The sequence below is a fragment of the Sciurus vulgaris genome, assembly GCF_902686455.1.
Source record: "Sciurus vulgaris genome assembly, chromosome: 1".
Taxonomy (NCBI): Eukaryota; Metazoa; Chordata; class Mammalia; order Rodentia; family Sciuridae; genus Sciurus; species Sciurus vulgaris.
Genome location: NC_136461.1, coordinates 125,052,157 through 125,072,465, shown reverse-complemented (window position 1 = coordinate 125,072,465; position 20,309 = coordinate 125,052,157). Strand labels below are relative to the sequence as shown.

The 20,309-nt window shown below is 37.3% G+C and overlaps 1 protein-coding gene across 1 annotated transcript in view; it reads right to left on the bottom strand.

The window, feature by feature from the left end:
* SPIDR (scaffold protein involved in DNA repair) overlaps positions 1–20,309 on the bottom strand; it is a 461,819-nt gene that overhangs the window by 26,826 nt on the left and 414,684 nt on the right. The window contains 3 exon segments of the mRNA XM_079136512.1: positions 6,819–6,878; positions 6,972–7,115; positions 8,306–8,393. Coding sequence (XP_078992638.1) covers positions 6,819–6,878; positions 6,972–7,115; positions 8,306–8,393 — 292 coding nt within the window.

The window sequence follows — 20,309 nt, the reverse complement described above, 5'->3', positions numbered from 1 at the left end:
GGAAAATACCATCTTGATCAATTGATAAAATATGACAGTTCTTTCTAGGACAAAAGAACTAAATAGTCTCTTGATAGGAACACAGTATTTTTATATAGTATTTCTGTAAAGGATGTGTAATTCTGAATCTGTTCAAGAGACAGGATCAAAGACAGAATCAGCTTAAACTGAGAGACATTCTACTAAGAAACTAGTTTATTATATTTTTAAAAAAATGTCAAGGTTGGGCTGACGATGTGGCTCAGTGGTAGAGCACTTGCTTGCATGTGCAAGATCCCCAGCATCACTAAAACAAAAACAAAGAAGTCAAAACATAAGAAAAGACAAAGAATTATTCCATTTAAGAAAGATGAAAGAGATATGACCTAAGCACACTGCATGACCCTACATCAGAACCTGGAGTTATAAATGTTATTTTTACAACAATTAGCAAAATCAAAATTTAAAAAATTGGAAGGTATCTCAGGAAGGGTAAAGATTTCTACAAAATTATTAAAGGATGGGAGTTCTGACACTCTTCAAGGATTTTAAATACTCTTTATAAATACTTGGGATTTGGCCTATGGTCTATCTTTCCAGATATTTATGTACCCAAACCTTCTAACTATCAAATTATCTCTATTATGGGAGTATGAACAAAGTCAGTAACAATAAATAAATCTTTTTATAATCTAAAAAAGATACTAATAGCCAATTATTTAAAGCAGTGCTATTACCAAATTCTTGCTAAAATTTTATTAAAAATAGGTCTCTTATTTATAATTGCCAAAACTCAGAAGCAAACAAGATGTCCTTCAGTAGGTGAATGGGCAAACAGACTTTGATACACCTAGACAATGGACTGTTATTCAGTATTAATAAGAAATAAGCTATCAAGTCATGAAAAGATACAGAAACTTAAGTGCCTACTATGAAGTGAAAAAAAGGTAGTCTAAGAAGGCTACACACTGTGATTTCAATAATATAACATTCTGGAATAGGCAAAACTATGGAAAGAGTGAAAAGTTTAGTAGTTGTCAAGGGTTTGGGGGAGGAAGAGATAAATAGAACATGGATGACTTTTAGGATAATGAAAATACCCTGTATGATATTATAATGGTGCATACAGGTCTTTATACACTTGTGTGGTGCAAACCCACAGAATGTACCTTAAGAGTTAACCCTAGCAGGTGCAGTGGCACATGTGACTTGGGAGGTTGAGGCAGGAGTTTGCAAATTCAAAGCCATCCTCAGCAACTGAGCAAGGTCCTAAGCAGCTTAGTGAGATCCTGTGTCTCAATAAAAATAAAAAGGTCTGGGAATGTTGGCTCAGTGGTTAAGCACCACTGGGTTCAATCCCTGGTACAAAAAAAAAAAAAAAAAAGTTAACCCTAATATAAACTATGTACAATTCTGGTGGGGAATAATGATAAGAGGGGAGGCTATATTTTTGTAGGGTAGAGCATACAGGGGAAATCTGTACTTTCCTTTTGATTTTGCTGTGAAATCAAAACTGCTCTAAAAAACAGTCCATTAAAAAAATTCATGTAGCCCTATGTAACCCAGAAAAATGTATACAGAAATCTATCATGTTAATAATTAGGTGAAAATATCATCACTATTATACAGATTTATCAAAAAAAAAAAGAGATCTCTCCCACACAATTATACACAATTAATTTTGAGAAAGGTGTAAAAGTAATTGAAAGCAGGAAGGATAGTTGCTATATTAGCAAATATGTTGAAACAGCTGGACACCCATAGTGAAAAAAGGAACCTTGACCTAAAGCACACATATTGTACAAAATCCAAATGAAAATGTATCATGGACTCAAAAGTGAAACCAACAATTGAGGGGTGGCATTGTGGCTTAATAGCAAAGGACTTGCTGCTATGTGAAGTCCTGGGTTTGATCCCTAGGAACATGAATAAAATAAAATAAAATAAAATAAAATAAAACAAAACAAAATAAAATAAATGACTGAATCTTCTAGAAAAGAACACAAGAGACAAACTTCTGTACTTTTGCCTGGGCAAAGAGACTTGGCACCTCAGACTTGACAACAGAAGCCATTTTGGTAAATTTAATCATATCGAAATTAAAAACTCATGCTCTACAAAGGTTGTAGCTCAGTGGTAGAGCGCTTGCCTCACATGCGTGAGGTACTGGGTTTGATCCTCAGCACCACATAAATAAATAAAATAAAGGTAGTGTCCATCTATAACTAAAAACAAAAATTTAAAAAAAACGCTGTTAAGAATGAAAAGACAATTTATAGTTCCTAAGAAAATATTTGCAAATCACATATCTGACAAAGGCTTTGTATTTAGAATACATGAAGAACTTTAAAATTCAACAGTATACTAAAAAGTAATCCAATTAGAAAATGGGCAAAAGATATGCAGAAATATGAGATATTTCACCAAAGAGGATAGAATAAGAATGGCAAATAAACACATGAAAAGATAGAAGGAATCTGACATTATTACCCTATGTACATATATGACTGCATGACCAGTGTGATTTTATATCATGTACAACTAGAAGAATGAGAAATTATACTCCATATGTGTATGATATGTCAAAGTGCATTCTACTGTCATGTATAACTAATTACAACAACAACAACAACAACAACAAAACATGTTCAACATCATTAGTCCTCTGGATGAATCTCCAGAGAATTATGTTAATTGAAAAAAGTCAATCTCCAAAAGAATCTGATATGGGTTGAACTGTGTCCACCAAAAAAGATTTGTTGACGTCCTAAACCAAGTACCTCTAAATGTGACCAATTTGGAAATAGTTTTTGCAGATTTAACTAAGTTCAGATGAAGTCATCAGGGTGGATCTAATCTAACATGACTGGTGTTCTAAAATAGGGAAATCTGGACAGAGACATGCAGAGGGAAGATAGCACAAAGACAAACAGGAAGAAGATGGCTGTGTGACTAGAGTGATGTGTCTATAATTCAGAAAATGCTTAGTACTTTCAGGAAGCAGCAGGAGCTAAAGGGGCAAGGAAGATCCTTCCCAGGACCGTCAAAAGGACCATGGTCCTGCTAACACCTTGATTTTAGATCTCTGTGTTGTTTTACGCTATCTGGTTTTTGGAACTTTATATGTCAGTCCCAGGAAACTAATATAGATACGTAGCACACAGTTCTATTCATAAAATAATGACAATGATGGAGAACACAGTGGTTACCAAAGTTAGTGGTAGAGAAGGGAATGGGAGTGGCTATAAAGGGATCATAAGGAAATCTGTGATAACGGCACAGCATTTGTGGCTTGGGGATGGTTATATAAGGCAGTATAACAAAACTGCACGGAAGGGTGTGTGTGCACACACACACACACACTCTTATGTATGACTAGAAAAATCATTTTGAATCAGCTCTATGGATGTGTCAGTGTCAGTTTCTTGGCTTTGTATTGTGTTTATTGTGGGTGTGGAATATTGGTGGGGAGGGTACATGGGCCTTCCCCGTACATTTCTTGCCATCTACTGTGAATCTATAATTACTTCAAAAGTAAAGGTAAATAAAAAAAAAATCTTCAACTTTCATGGTTTAGTCATTAGTATAATGGAAATACGACTGGACATTATTTAATGACTCAGGTTCTGCTAGTGACTCACGATGCCATTTAAGACATCAATCCTCACCATAGAGGGTAAAAGGAATTGGTTTAACCACGGGCTGACCCAGGACAGCTTCTTTCAATTGTTCCCTGGAGAACTTGGTTTCTGGTGATTCTCTGTACAACAAAACCAAAATACAGGAGCTATAAAGAATTTTAATATATTAAGGAATCTATTTTTTGGGGTTCTATGTTCTTGACTAGTTCTTGACCACAGTACCACCAATTCTGAGACACACACACTCACTGAAAGTCAAATCTGCCACACCTGCATAATAAGTCCATTTCTTTTTTTAAAAATTTTGTTCTTTTTAATTATACATGACAGTAGAATCTATTTTTATATATTTATACAAACACAGAATATATCTTATTCTAATTAGAATATCAGTCTTGTGGATATACACAATGTTCAGATTCACTGTGGTGTGCTCACAGTCACACCAATGTTTATAGCAGCACAATTCACAATAGCTAATTTATGGAACCAACCTAGGTGTCATTCAAAAGATGAATGGATAAAGAAATTGTGGTATATATACACACTGGAATATTACTCACCCAAAAGGAAAAATGACTTTATGACATTCACTGGTAAATGGATGGGTCATGCTAAGTGAAATATAGGAGTCAGTGTATCTTCTCCAGTCCCCTGAGGCAGGGCCCTTCTATCCAGCAGGATGGATGATGCATAGTTTGTCTTTATCTGCCCGTGCACTCCACCTAGCTTTCAAGTAAGCATTCAATACTTATTTTCCTTACTTTCAGCCTCTGGTCTCATCTGGCGGGCCTCAGGCAGGAGTACATGCCACCACAGCTGAATGCTGCTGATGCCTCTGAATACCATATTCAACCTCCAGTATAAATGGTGCCTGCACAGTGAACCTCACCTAGCCTTATAGCCTGGAATGTGCTTTGGAATAACAGTAATGTGCCAAATGCTGAGCATGTCTTCACATACTGAGTATTCTGCAGACACGTGGAGGACTATAAAATCCGCCTTCAGTTTGCTTCAGATTTGGAAAGAAAATGGACATATCATGTGGTCAAATGTTATCCCCATTCGCCTTTTACCCCTGCCTGCTGAGCTCGATGCTGGGACAGTTCTCAAGGAGCTCAATGTATAATTTGTAGAACTGGGATCAGGAAACTATGCCTCTTGGGACAATTTGGCCTCTACATGCTTATGTGGGGCCTGCAAGCAAAGTATGGTTTTTACATTTATTGAAGGGTTTTACACCTTTAAAATTGAAAACAAATCATGAGAATACTTTGTGACCCATTAAAACTACATGAAATTCAAATTTCATTGTAAATACATGTTTTTGGAACACAATACTGCTCATTCACTTATGAATGACAATATGGCTGCTTTTGCACTGCAAGGTAGATCTAATTGTTACAGAAACCATATGACCCAAGAAGCCTAAAATATGATCTGACCCATTATAGGAGCAGTCTGCCCACTCCTGAAGTAGAAGAGGAATAAACTGATATATCACATTTATGATAACACAATTTTCGTGATTTTTAAAATATATCCAACTCATCAATAATGCAATTAGAAGTTAAGAAGCATATTCTTTCAGTCATCATATAGCTCTTCCATTGCCTATTGCCTATAAATGATTAGAGACATAAAAAAACATTGTTTAAAATAGATATCCCTCTGGGCACCTTGGTGCACAGCTGTAATCCCAGCCACCTGGGAGGCTGAGACAGGAGGATTGCAAGTTTAAAGCCAGCCTCAGCAATGGCAAGGGGCTAAGCAACTCAGTGAGACCCTGTCTCTAAATAAAATACAAAATAGGGCTGGGGATGTGGCTCAGTGGTTGAGTGCACCTGAGTTCAATCCTCAGCATATCCCCACAAAAAAAAAAAAAAATATCCCACAGAAAACATCTCCAGGTACCTTATTATATAAAGGAAAGGTCCCAATCCAGGCAGCTGAGCTGCAGCCATTGTGGCCATATACAAAGCAAGCATGCTTCTTAGGGATTTTTTAATTTTTATTTTTCTGTGGTACTGGGAATTGATCCCAGGAGTGCTAACTACTGAGTTCATCCCCAGTACTTTTCATTTTTAAATTTTGATATAGGGTCTTGGGAAGTTGCTGAGGCTGGACTTCAACTTGAGATCATCCATCTCAGACTCCCAAAATTCTGTGATTATAGACATGCACCACCACTCTTGGCTAGATTCATATAAAGAGTGCAGGATGCCATGAGATCTGGCATTTGCTTTGGAATACTTCCACAACAAAAAGAAAAGCCAGGGTGGTGAGTATCAAACCTTTATGACCAAGTATAGTTTTGTTAAAAGATAGTCCCTGGGGCCAGTTCCACACTGTGCCACTTCTGTCCTGGGTGGTGTTGGGTGCCTGGCTAGTCCAGTTCAGACTATCTACCCAGGCTTCAGTTTCCTCCATAGGCAATTTCCTGGCATTCCAACCTGCCTGGTTACGGAGCAGTGGCCTTAGCACCAGGGCCCTGTTGGCTTCCTTTGCACACCCTAGGGGCAGTTCTTAGAGTGTCTCTTATTCTCTCCCACAATGCAGCAGAGGCACTGGAGCATATAACTCATGAGTGGACAAGAGCTTAACAGATAGGATCATCTCTGTATCCCTCAGATGAGTAGACTTATGGGAGTGTTCCTTTGTAATCCAAGGCCCAGGGTGATGTCTTGGAGAATTTAGTTCATATATTCAGATTGCAACTTTTTACCTTGTCCACTCCTAGCAAATTCTTCTAGGCTGCCATTTCCTAGAACTTCCCAAAGCCTTGAAGGGACCATAGGAAAGGGGATTCTTCCACCATAGAGGAGTTCCAGAAGTGTTCCCAGAAGTGGCTGAATACAATCTTGAGATTCCCAATTCTACCACATAATTGAGGTTTCAACTTCTCTCTCCTTTTTTCAACCTGCCTACATGTCAGAAAAGAACAAATAATATAGGGCTAAAAAGCTTCAGGGGCAGGATTACATCTGGGTTGTTTTATACCCTAGTACTTGGTATGATAGCTAGTAGTTCATATCTGTGCTGGAATGAATGTACTACACTACTTCAGCTGGGTCATACTTACCTGGCTTTTAAATGTACTTTTGTATTTTGACACTCCATTAATTTCTAAAAGATTACTCTTTTAATATATAGCACCTTATGAGAGAGGAAGAGGGTTAGGGAGAATGAGAGAGTTACCTGTGGTCTTTGATAAATCACTCTGGCATGGAAACTGCAGCGGGCACCCAGATTGTCAGTCTGCAAAAGCATTGAGAAAGACCGGGTAACATTATCCAAAGCACATAACCATGGCAAAAGTACTAAAGAACTTGTTAGAAACAAAGATGTTACCTGGAGAATATCTCTTAGGCAAAGGAGGACTGGAGGCTGGTAAAGCTTAGAAATGGGGTCTCCTTCAATCATATCAATTTGTCCAAGATTGGGATGAGCTGAGAGAATGTAACAGAAGGAAGGAGGAGGCAGATGAGTTTTTACCTGTTTAAAATGAAGGCAAAGGCAGAACATGAATGTATGGTTAAAAGACATCATTCAAATCTATTCATTCATATATATATATATATATATATATATATATATATATATATATGCGTTTATAAATGTGTACTCTCTCTGTAAGTTTGTACAAGAAGTGAGTTACATTCTTACTTTTGGGACCAAGCATAAGAACTTCTGTATTTCTTAATTTCTTACCAATTTAAGATTTCATTTTAGAAAGCTATTCTTCAGAGTATACTGAAAATACCATTTGGAAATCATTTGCTGTTAAGCTATAAATGGGCTTTTTTTGGGGAGGGTGGGTACCAGCGACTGACTTCAGGGGCACTCGACAACTGAGTCACATCCCCAGCCCTATTTTGTATGTTATTAAGAGACAGGGTCTCACTGAGTTGCTTAGCGCCTCGAAATTGCTGAGGCTGATTTTGAAGTTGAGATCCTCCTGTCTCAGCCTCCTGAGTGGCTGGAATTACAGGTGTAAACCATTGTGCCCTACTTAAATGGACATTTTTGACACCTACTATTAGACTGACAGGAGAGGTTCATCAATGTAGCACTTCACTAAAGTCAGCTACACAAAGATAGATTCCTTTTTTCAGCTTAGGGAGCTATGACCCAAAGCAACCACTGGCTAGACCGCTGGACAAGGCCCAGGAGGGAGAGAAGGAAGAACTTTTTAACCCATTTTCTGCCTTTCAGCTACTATCATAAATAATTTGATAGGGCAGGAAAATGGACATTCCCAGCTACCCTCATGGTTGCAGGAATATTTACAGATTCTATTGTATTCCTACTGTAAATTGGTAACTGAGTGCTGGTTTCATTAGTGATTACAAAGGGTGGGAAAATATTGCCTGGTTTAGTATGAAGCTAAGACCCTGACTGTTATAATAGTGTGTGAGAACTACTGTTTAAAAATTCATCATAATTTAACCCGAGAAGCACACTGTATAGCATGAAATGGAAAGCAGCCAGAGATTAGGCTCCAGAAAGAGATAAGAGAATCCCAATTCCAGTCCTAGCTTGTATTCACATGTCACCACAAAGGGCCTAGGTGCAGAGGGATCTTGTTGCCACTGTGGGGTCATGGAGGTATGGTGAGGGCACCTGGCTTGGTGGCTGGCAGGGGGCAGCCTGAGGATTGGGGAGCTTCCCCATGCTATGCCTACCTCTTCACAGGGCTGGCCAGGTCTGGGTGATTTCAGGGGTATTGCTGGATGCCATATGGTGTCAATCAAACTGAAGAGCCCTGGTGTCCTGAAACAAGAAAACATTGTCAAAATTATTCATCATTAGCTGGAGTGCAGTGACACAAGCCTATAATCTTTTCTGTTAGGGAGGCTGAGGCAGGAGGATCAAAAGTCTGATCCTCCTTAGGCAACTTAGATCAAATTTCAAAATAAAATAAAAAGTGCAGGGGATGTAGTTCAGTGGTAGTTAGAGTGCTTGCCTAGCATGTGTGAGGCCCTGAGTTCAACATCCAATACCACCACCACCAAACAAAAATACCAACAAAACAAAACAAAAACAAAAACAAAAACAACGAAAAAGTATGACAGATGAATGCAATAATATTCTTTTCTTTGGGCACAATAGAAAAAAAAAATTAACAGGGGGCTGGGGATATAGTCCAATGGTAGATAGTAGAGCATACTCCTAAGTATGCATGGGACCCTAAGTTTGATTTCCACCACTACAAAATGAAAACAAACAAACAAACAAAAAACCCCAAGAAACGCCAAAGCAACACTTTCAAGATAGTGACAGATTGTTCATCAATCTCCCTAAATTTTTGTAGTTTCTCAGAAAGTGCTCTGTAAAGTTCACTCCACAAAAACAGGACTCTGCTCAGTGAGGGTTGCTGTGTGTAGTATATTTGAGGCATGACTGTGGGCTCTCATCTATTGTTGATGGAACTTTTAAATGCTATAAGTCCTGGGAAACTCTGAAAAAAAGACATCTGTGATGTCCTGTAAAAACAAAGATCCTTTAGCTTATAATAAAAAAACACTTTTTGGTATAATCACTAATAATATCTCTTGGAATTTGCTTTAAGAAATGATGTTCTTTGAGAGTCTTAGAAGAGTTCGATTTGAATTCAATGATGCTTATTTAGAAGATGCGAAGTGGCTAATTTTTTAAGGTTTGGACAGTTGACCCTTATTTTTTTAAATGCAGACGCCTAGATAAGAACGAGTAAGTTAAATAAAAATCTCTTAAAAATTAGTTTCTTTACTATTTTTTAAAAGTAGAGATGGTTCAGATGGCTGTTGTTGCTTTGTGAACTTGAGTCTTCAGCTTGGGTAGCTCAAACATTCATTCATGTACCTCTGCTGAGGACAAACTTGGTGCTGAAGTTAACTTTTGGCACAAAGTGTATGTTCTCCTCACTACATTTCATTCCTTATTATTCATTTCTGCATAAGGTTTCATTTTGTTATAGAAGAAACATTCTTTTAAAAAGCCATTCCTTTATTTATTTTTTATTTGTTTGATTTTTGCAGTGCTGGGGATAGAACCCAGAGCCTCACATATGCTAGGCAAGTGCTCTATCACTGAGCTATATCTCCAGGTCCCCTTTGACATATTTTTAGACAGCAAACAGGCTGTCTGATGGTGACAGTCCACTTTATCTTTTAAAAAGTTAATAGAAGTTTAATTTAAAAAGTTAGTAAAATGAATGTTTAAACAGAGAAAAAGGACATACAAATGAAGTCCATATGACTACAAAATGATTAAAAAATTAGATTGGAGGCTGGGGGTGTAGCTTAATGGTGGAGTATGTGATTAGTATATGCAAGGATCTGGGTTCACTCCCTAGCTATGCAAGAAAAAAGATGTAACATCATTATGACAGAATGAATTTCTTGGGATATACCTTAATTTGTAAACTGCATGATAAATCTGCAAGATTTGGAACTTTAAATTGTGACAAAAATAGTTTACAGGTATATGATAGAATTCTGTCATTCTTATCTCTGCATTTGAAGACTGAAGCAGACAGGATGAGAATCTGGCTCCCCAACTACTCCCATTTACAGGCTTCGCAATGGTCGCAGCTCTCTGACAGCAGTTCCTGGGCAGATTCCCTTCCAGATGGCAAAGGTGGAATAGGTCAATATTGCTGATCATTACGCAGGGAAAAGCTGCACTTCACACTACAGCTGGTCACAGGTTCGCCTCACCCTCTTGGCTGTCTCCTTAAAGTGAGTTGCATGTGATAAGCCAGAAAAAAGAGGAGGACCTGGATGCAGGTAGGACACATGGAGGAGGATGGCACAGGCATTTTGGACAGACTGGGAGCCTCATTCAAGTCCTCACTTGAGGCTTGGGCAGAAGGCACAGGCTGAAGGAAGTGGCTGCTTCAGGAAGTAAGAGGCACAAGAAGGGGCAGGAGCAGGCTAAACCCACACAAGCTTCCCTAAGCACCAACTGGGAAAACCGAAAGCTTCTAAAGCCATAATTGTATTTATAGTAACCAATATACATTTTAAAGGGAAAGAAAAAACTATCTGAACACAGTAAAATTTTATTTACCAAATTATACACTTCAAATGGTTAAAATGGTAAATTTTATTGTGCTACAAAATTAAATTTACTGTGAAAAGTCAATGCCAAGTGTTTTGATTGGTTTTCTGTCTAGAGACTGCTGATAGTTCATTTATAAAGCACTTCTCCCTTCTGTGTGAAGTATGATGCAATAGGAATATCCCAAGTTCTTTATTGTATCACAGGAATATATAGGAATATAACAAGTACAAATCCAATGGTGAAATCTGAGATAATTCACATATCAAAAATTTCACCTATTTAATCATACATTGCTGGTGGAAATGCAAAATGGTACAACCATTATGGAAAGCAGTATGGAGATTCCTCAGAAAACTTGGAGTGGAACCACCATTTGATCCAGTTATCCCACTCTTAGGTTTATACCCAAAGGGCTTAAAATCAACATACTACAGAGACACAACCACATCAGTGTTTACAGCAGCTGAATTCACCATAGCTAAAGTATGGAACCAACTTAGATGCCCTACAACAAATAAATGAATAAAGAAAATGTTGTGTAACTACACACACACACACACACACACACACACACACGAATATTACTCAGCTTTAAAGAAGAATAAAATTATGGTATTTGTTGGTAAATGGATAGTTAGAGAATATCATGCTAAGTGAAATAAGCCAAATTTAAAAAACCAAAGGCTGAATGTTCTCTCTGATATGCAGATACTAATTCATAATAAGGGGGGGGTAGGGAAGAATAGAATTACTTTATATTAGGTAGAGGGAAGTGAAGGGAGGGAGAAGGGGTATGGGGGTAGGAATGACAGTAGAGTGAAACAGACATTATTACCTCATGTACATATGTGACTGCATGACTGATGTTATCCTGCAATATGTACAATCCAAAAAATGAGAGATTACACTCCACTTAGGTGTGATCTATCAAAATGTATAAATGCATTCTACTGTCACGTACAACAAAATATAACAAATATAAAATTTTTAAAAAGTCACCCATTTAAAAAGTGTGTAGTAAACTGTGTTATTAGTGTGGTCTTAGAGTTGTGCAACCATCATTATTAGTATCCATTAAGCAGTTACTTTTGTTCTTTTTTATTTATTTATTTATTTATTTATTTGATGCTAGGGATTGAACTTGGGGGCACTCAGTCATACTGAAACACATCCCCAGCCCTTTTTTGTATTTTTTTTTTAGCAACAGGGTTTTTCCTTGAGTTACTTTGTGCTTTGCTAAATTGCTAGTGCTGGCTTGTAAGCCTTAATCCTCCTGCCTCAGCCTCCTGAGCTGCTGGGATTAACAGGTGTGTACCACCGTGCCCAGCTTGCTCTTTCTTTCCAGTCCCTGGCAATCACTACTTTACTTTCTGTCTTTATAAATTTGCCTATTCTGGACATTTTTTATAAATGGAATCATACCACATGTGGCTTTGTTTGTGTGTGTGTGTGTGTGTGTGTGTGTGCATGTGTGTGTGAGAAAGATGGCCTCTTTCCTTTAACATAGTTTTTGAGGTACATTAGTGCAGCAAGTAACAATACTTTGTTCTTTTTTGCGGGGGGTACTGGGGATTGAACCCAAGGGCGCTCTATTACTTAACTACTTTTTATTTTTTTAAAATTGTTTTATTTTATTGCAAGATAGGATCCTGCAAAGTTTCCCAGGCTGGCTTTGAACTTGTGATCCTCCTGCCTCAGCCCCCCATCACTGGAATTACAGTAACCATTACATAACCATTATGCCTGGTTACTTTGTTGCTTTTAATGGCTGAATAACATTCCATCATTTGGTTAAAGGACATTTTATTCATATAGTCATCAGTTGGTGGACATTTGGAATGTTTCCATGTTTAGCTACTCTAAAAATTGGTTCGATGAACAAATTGTATACATTTTTTTTTTAAACTGGTAATTAAACTCAGGGACCCTTTATCACTAAGTTACATCTCCATACCCAACCTTCCTTTTTTTGTTCCTTTTAAATTTTGAGGCAGGGTCTCACTAAGTTGCTTAGGGCCTCCCTAAATTGCTGAGGTTGGCTCTAAACTGACGATTCTCCTGCCTCAGCCTCCCAAATTGCTAGGATATAGGTGTGTGCCAGCATGTCCAGTTGTACACAAATTTTTATTTGAACATAAATCTTTATTTCTTTGGGTAAACACCCAGAAGTATAATTATTGGGTTACTGGGTAATTGTCCATTTAATTCTTTTAAGAAACCACCAAAGTATTTTCCCATTTCACCATTTTATAGCCAATCAGCAATATACAAAAGACCCAGTTTCTTTGCATCCTCACTAGAGTTTGGTGTCATCATATTTATACTTTAATAGTCTTAACAGAACTGTACAGACATCTCATCAAGGTATTGATTTGCTTTTCCCTAAAGGCCCATTTTTACTTGCTTATCTGCCATTATGTATATCCTCTATGTTCTTTGCCTATTTTCTAATCGGATTCCTTGTTTCTGTGAATGTATTTATTGTTCAGTTTTGAGAATTCTTTACATATTCTGGATATAAAAATACTCAGTTCCATTTTGACTTAATTTTTTTTTATACTGGGAATTGAACCCAGGGGCACTTTTTAAAAATTTTTTTTAGTGTAAACAAATGGGATACATGTTGTTTTTGCTTGTACATGAAGTAAAGGCATATCATTTGTGTAATCATACATCTACATAGGGTAATGGTGTGTGATTCATTCTGTTATTTTTTCCTGCCCCCCCCCCCATTATGTGTCATCATCCACTTATCAATCTGGGTATTGTGAATCGAGCAGCTATAAATATTGATGTGGCTGTATCTCTGTAGTATGCTAATTTTAAGTCCTTTGGGTATAAGCCAAGGAGTGGGATAGCTGGGTCAAATGGTGTTTCCATTCCAAGCTTTCTGAGGAATCTCCACACTGCTTTCCAGAGTGGCTGCACTAATTTGCAACCCCACCAGCAATGTATGAGTGTACCTTTTCCATCACATCCTCGCCAACACCTGTTGTTGCTCGTATTCTTGATAATTGCCATTCTAATTGGGGTGAGATGGAATCTTAGGGTAATTTTGATTTGCATTTCTCTTATTACTAGAGATGTTGAACATTTTTTCACATATCTGTTGATTGCTTGTACATCTTCTGTGAAGTGTCTGTTCATTTCCTTAGCCCATTTGTTGATTGGGTTATTTGTATTTTTCATGTAGAGATTTTTGAGTTTTTTATATATTCTGGAAATTAGTGCTCTATCTGAAGTATGAGTGGCAAAGATTTTCTCCCACTCTGTAGGCTCTCTCTTCACATTGCTCATAGTTTCCTTTGCTGAGATAAAGCTTTTTAGTTTGAATCTATCCCAGTTGTTGATTCTTTCTTGTGCTATGGGAGTCCTGTTGAGGAAGTCTGATCTAACGCCGACATGTTGCAGATTCAGACCTACTTTTTCTTCTATAAGATGAAGGGTCTCTGGTCTGATTCCAAGGTCCTTAATCCATTTTGAGTTGATTTTTGTGCAGGGTGAGAGATGGGGGTTTAGTTTCATTCTGTTGCATATGGATTTCCAGTTTTCCCAACAACATTTGTTGAAGAGGCTATCTTTTCTCCATTGCATATTTTTGGTCCCTTTGTCTAGTATGAGAAAATTGTATTTATTTGAGTTTGTGTCTGTCTCCTCTATTCTGTACCATTGATCTACCTGTCTATTTTGGTGCCAATACCATGCTGTTTTTGTTACTATTGCTTTGTAGCAGAGTTGAAGTTCTGGTATTGCGATACCCCCTGCTTCGCTCTTCCTGCTAAGGATTGCTTTATCTCTTCTGGGTATCTTATTCTTCCAGAGGAATTTCATGATTTTTTGCTCTATTTCTGTGAGGTACATCATTGGGATTTTAATTGGAAGTGCATTGAATCTTACAGCACTTTTGGTAGTACAGACATTTTGACAATATTAATTCTGCCTATTCAAGAACATGGGAGATCTTTCCATCTAAGGTTTTCTTTAATTTCTTTCTTTAGTGTTCTGTAGTTCTCATTGTAGAGGTCTTTCACCTCTTTTGTTAGATTGGTTCCCAAGTATATTATTTTTCTCGGGGCTATTGTGAATGGGGTAATTTTCCTAACTTCTCTTTCTGAAGATTCACCACTTATGCATAAAAATGCATTAGATTTATGAGCATTGATCTTATATCCTGCTACTTCACTGAATTCACTATGAGTTCTAAAAATTTTCTGGTGGAATACCCTGGTTTCTCTAAATATGTAATCATGTCATCAGCAAATAGGGATAGTTTGAGTTCTTCTTTTCCTATTTGTATCCCTTTAATTTCTTTGGTCTGTCTAATTGCTCTGGCTAGAGTTTCAAGGACAATGTTGAACAGAAGTGGTGAAAGTTCCAGGTTTTAGGGGGAATGCTTTCAGTTTTTCACCATTTAGAATGATATTGGTTATGGGTTTAGCATAGATGGCCTTTACAATGTTGAGGAATGTTCCCACTATCCCTATTTTTTCTAGTGTTTTGAGCATGAAGGGATGCTGTATTTTATCAAATGCTTTTTCTGTATCTTTCGAAATGATCGTGAGATTCTTGACTTTAAGTCTGTTGATATGGTGAATTACATTTATTGATTTCCAGATGTTGAACCAACCTTGCATCCCTGGGATAAAACCCACTTGATCATGGTGCACTATCTTTTTAATATATTTTTCTATGTGATTTGCTAAAATTTTGTTGAGAATTTTTGCATCAAGTTTCATTAAGGATATTAGTCTGAAATTTTCTTTCCTTGATGTTTCTCTGTCTAGTTTAGGTATCAGGGTAATTTAATATTGGCTTCATAGAATGAGTTTGGGAGGGTTCCCTCATCTTCTATTTCATGGAATACTTTGAGTAGTACTGGAATGAGCTGTTCTTTAAAGGTTTTATAGAACTCGACTGAGAACCCATCTGGTCCTGGACTTTTCTTTGTTAGTAGGCTTTTGATGACTTCTTCCATTTCATTACTTGAAATAAATTGGTCTATTTAAATTGTGTATGTCTTCCTCATTCAGTTTAGGTAATTCATATGTCTCTAGAAACCTGTTGATATCTTTGAGATTATCTATTTTGTTGGAGTATAGATTTTCAAAATAGCTTCTAATTATGTTTTGTATTTCAATCATGTCTGTCGTGATATTTCCTTGTTTATTCCGAATTTTAGTAATTTGAGTTTTCTCTCTCCTTCTCTTTGCTAGTGTGACTAAGGGTTTATTAATTTTGTTTATTTTTTTCAAAGAATCAACTATTTATTTTGTCAATTTTTTCTATTGTTTCTTTTGTTTCAATTTCATTGATTTGAGCTCTGATTTTAACTATTTCCTGTCTTCTACTGCTTTTGGTGTTGCTCTGTTCTTTTTTCTAGGGATTTGAGCTGTAGTGTTAGGTCGTTTATTTGTTGGTTTTTTTCTTCTTTTATTGAATGTGCTCCATAAAATAAATTTTAAGTACTGCTTTAATAGTGTCCCAGAGATTTTGATCTTTGTTCTCATTTACCTCTAAGAATTTTTTTTTTAATTTCCCTCCTGATGTCTTCTGTTATCCATTCATCATACAATAGTGTATTATTTAATCTCCAGGTGTTGGCATATTTTCTGTTTTTTATTCTTTCATTTATTTCTAATTTCAATCCATTATGATCTGATAGAATAAAAGGTAGTATCTCTATCTTCTTGTATTTGCTAATATTAGCTTTGTGGCATATAGAATAGGTCTATTTTAGAGAAGGATCCATGTGCTGCTGAGAAGAAAGTGTATTCGCTCTTTGTTGGATGGTATATTCTATAAATGCCTGTTAAGTCTAAATTATTGATTGTGTTATTGAGATCTATGGTTTCTTTGTTCAATTTTTGTTTGGAAGATCTGTCCAGTGGTGAGAGAGGCATGTTAAAATCACCTAGTATTATTGTGTGTGGTCTATTTGATTTCTGGAATTAAGAAGGATTTGTTTGACGTACATGGATGGGCCAATGATTGGGGCATAGATATTTATGATTGTTATGTCTTACTGATTTATGCTTCCCTTAAGCAGTATAAAATGTCCTTCTTTATCCCTTCTGACTAAGTTTGGCTTCAAGTCTACATTATCTGATATGAGGATTGATACTGTGGCTTTTTTGCTGAGTCCATGTGCATGTTTTTTCCCATCTTTTCACCTTTAGCCTGTGGGTATCTCTTTCTATGAGATGAGTCTCTTTTTTTTTTTTTTACACAGCAATGTGAACATATTTAATGTCATTGAATTATACACCTAAAATGATTAATAAATAATACATATTTTTATCACAGAAATAAATATGTACACTTAGAGTGCCACGTGGACATATGTGAGAAATAATCACCAGTCATATTTTCTCTTCAGAATCTTAAGCCCAACCCAGCCTGATTATGCCATAGTAGGATACTTAGCCTTCACCCTGTTCTCACTTTCCATCATCCAATAAGAACTGGCTGATTAAGTGACATTGCTGCAACCTCATGCAATTTACAAAAATAGTTTCCCGCCTCACCACTGGTACTGTTTATGGTTCCAGGCTGAATAGGAATCATTTCAGAGGGTTCCAGCTGGCCTTCCTCAAAAGGTACAAGAAAATCCAACATTCTTAAGGTCTCCCTAATCTTTTGTTATTTCTTTTTTTTTTTTTTCTTCTTTTTTTTTTTTTTTTAAATTGTAAACAAATGGGATACATGTTGTTTCTCTGTTTGTACATGGCGTAAAGGCATACCATTTGTGTAATCATAAATTTACATAGAGCAATGTTGTTTGATTCATTCTGTTATTTTTTCCCTTCCCCCCACCCCTGAGATGAGTCTCTTACAGGCAGCATATTGTTGGATCTTTCTTTTTAATCCAATCTGCCAGTCTATGTCTTTTGATTGATGAGTTCAGGCCATTAAATTCAGGGTTATTATTGAGATATGATTTGTATTCCCAGTTATTTGGCTCACTTTTGTTCTTTGACAAAACTTGGTTTCTCCTTTATTTGACTATTCCTTTAGGCTAGTTCCTCCCTTTGCTGATTTACATCATTGTTTTTCATCTCTTCCTCATGGAATATTTTGCTGAGAAGTTCTGTAATGCCAGCTTTGTTTTTGTAAACTCTTTTAGCTTTTGTTTATCATGGAAGGCTTTTATTTTGTCTTCAAATATGAAGGTAAGTTTTGCTGGGTATAAGATTCTTGGTTGGCATCCGTTTTCTTTCAGGGCTTGGTAAATGTTGTTCCAGGCCCTTCTAGCTTTTACGGTCTGGATTGAAAAATCTACTGATATGTACTGGTTTTCTCCTAAATGTAATTTGATTCTTTTGTCTCGCAGCCTTTAGAATTCTGTCTTTATTTTGTATGTTAGGTATTTTCATTATAATGTGCCTTGGTGTGAATCTGTTGTAATTTTGTGTATTTGGAGTTCTATAAGCCTCTTGTACTTGATTTTTCCATTTCATTCTTCAGATTTGGGAAATTTTCTGCTATTATTTCATTGAATAGATTATTCATTCCTTTGGTTTGTTTTTCTAAGCCTTCCTCACTCCCAATAATTCTTAAATTTGGCCTTTCATGATATCCCATAATTCTTGAAGATTCTGTTCATGATTTCTTACCATCTTCTCTGGTCAACTTTGTTTTCAAGATTAAATATTTTGTCTTCAGTGTCTGAGTTTCTGTCTTCCAGGTGTTCTATCCTATTGGTTATGCTTTCTATGGAGTTTTTAATTTGGTTTATTTAATTTGGTTCATTTCAAGAATTTGTTTGTTTTTTTCAATATCTCTCTTTATAGACATGATCTTTTGCTTCCTGTATTTGCTCTTTTAACTGTTGATTGGTGCAATCCTTCAATGCCTGCATTTGCTCTTTTATCTCATCATTTGCTTCCCTGACCATTTTAATTATGTACTTTCTGACATTTCTTCTGCCATGCTGTCATTGGATTTTATTCATGTAGCATCTAGGTTTGTTTGGGACATTTTTTTCCCTTGTTTTCTCATGTTGGTCAGGTATTGGTGGAATGCTGATATTGCAGATTTCCTTTATTGACTTATAGTGTCCCTGTAGATTTCCAATAACTCATCTCCTAGCCTTCAGTAGCCTGAAGTCTTGGAGGAACTTGATAATGCAGTGCTCCAATAGGAAGCTGCCTCTCTAGGGGGGGTATATTTCCTGCTGGTGGGCAGAGGTGCCTCCACTTGTTGACCAATGGTCAGCTAAAGGGGAACTAGACTGTGGGCTGAGGCAAGGCTTGTTTTGGCCTGTCTCTGGTTCTACTGCCCTTGTGGGAAAGCCTCGCCTGGCAGGGAAGACTCACCCAGTGGAGACATCTTAGCTCCCCTCTTAGAAGTTCCCCTTGATCCAGAACTTCCGCCTGGGCTGTGCTGCCCTGCTCTGCAATGTTCCCAGGGTCCCCGACCTACCTCTGGGCCCGGAAGCCTCACCCTGCGCCAAAGCGCGGCCCCTCCTTAGAGAAGCTGCCCGCAGTCCTGGAACCTTTGTTCCTCTCCTAAGCATCTCTCTGTGTAGCTCCTCCTCCGAGAAGCCTCCTAGGGTCCTGGGACTGTGCTTAGTGCCTAATCATCTGGCTGGGCGGCCACTCCTCCGAGTAGCCACGTACAGTCCTGGGGCAGTCGCTCCGAGTCCAAGTGATGGGATTATAGGTGTGCACCGCAGTGCTCAGGTCTTTCCTTTTTTTTAAGTAGTGGTAGTTATTTATCCTAAGTTATGCCTTTCTGCAAAGGTAATGTTTTATATTAAGTATCCTTTCCTGAGCCACTCATCACCAAAAGAAACCTTTGCTGGCCATTTGGTATCACTGCAGTGTCACATCAGTCTCTGAATTTAAAGAACATTACTTTCATCTATATCATGTAGACTTCTTCCACCACTTCCCTTTTCTGTGACATGTGTTTCCATCTCTCATTTAGTTATATCATTAATGAAAATTCAATAGAGTTTGAAGCTTTGATCTTATTTCTTTGTTACCCTTAAAAATTATTATTTTTTACTAGACTCAGAATTAGAAGCTCTTAAAAAATACAATCTGAGTCTCTTAGCGATCTGTTCCTGGCATTTTTCTTTGGCCTCTTGCAGTCTCTTGGCCAAAAGTTTGGCATATTTTGCAGTTTCTTCCTTATTCTTCTTAGTATACTGTTTCTTCAGAGCAATATGCTGGCACTTGTGCTGCGAGACATGTGGAGTAATGAGATGCTGAATTTTCAGTGCTTTGGTACTGGGTTTTTTAACTTCCTTGTTTTCAGTATATTGACGGATATCATCTTCCTTAGAGTGAAAAGTTTGCAGATTCTACTAGCTCTTTTGGGTCCCAGTTGATGAAGCACAGTAGTATCTGTTAAGTCCAGGAGTATCCTTCTCTTCTTGTTTTACAATAACCAAGCTGAGAATGCTCAGAATGACATCCACAATGAAACCTTGAACAGATTTGTGTTTTCTCTCTCTAGTTTGCCTTGGTCTAGAACAGGAATGCCCCTTACTCAGTAGGAAGCGAACATGGTCATGGGTCAAGGCACCCTGCTTCATGGGAAACCTTTGTCATTCTTGCCACTGATTTGGACCACATGATCCTTCCATTCTTCACCCAGAGTGTCAGTAGCAATTTCCATGGCTGAACGTGTCTCATA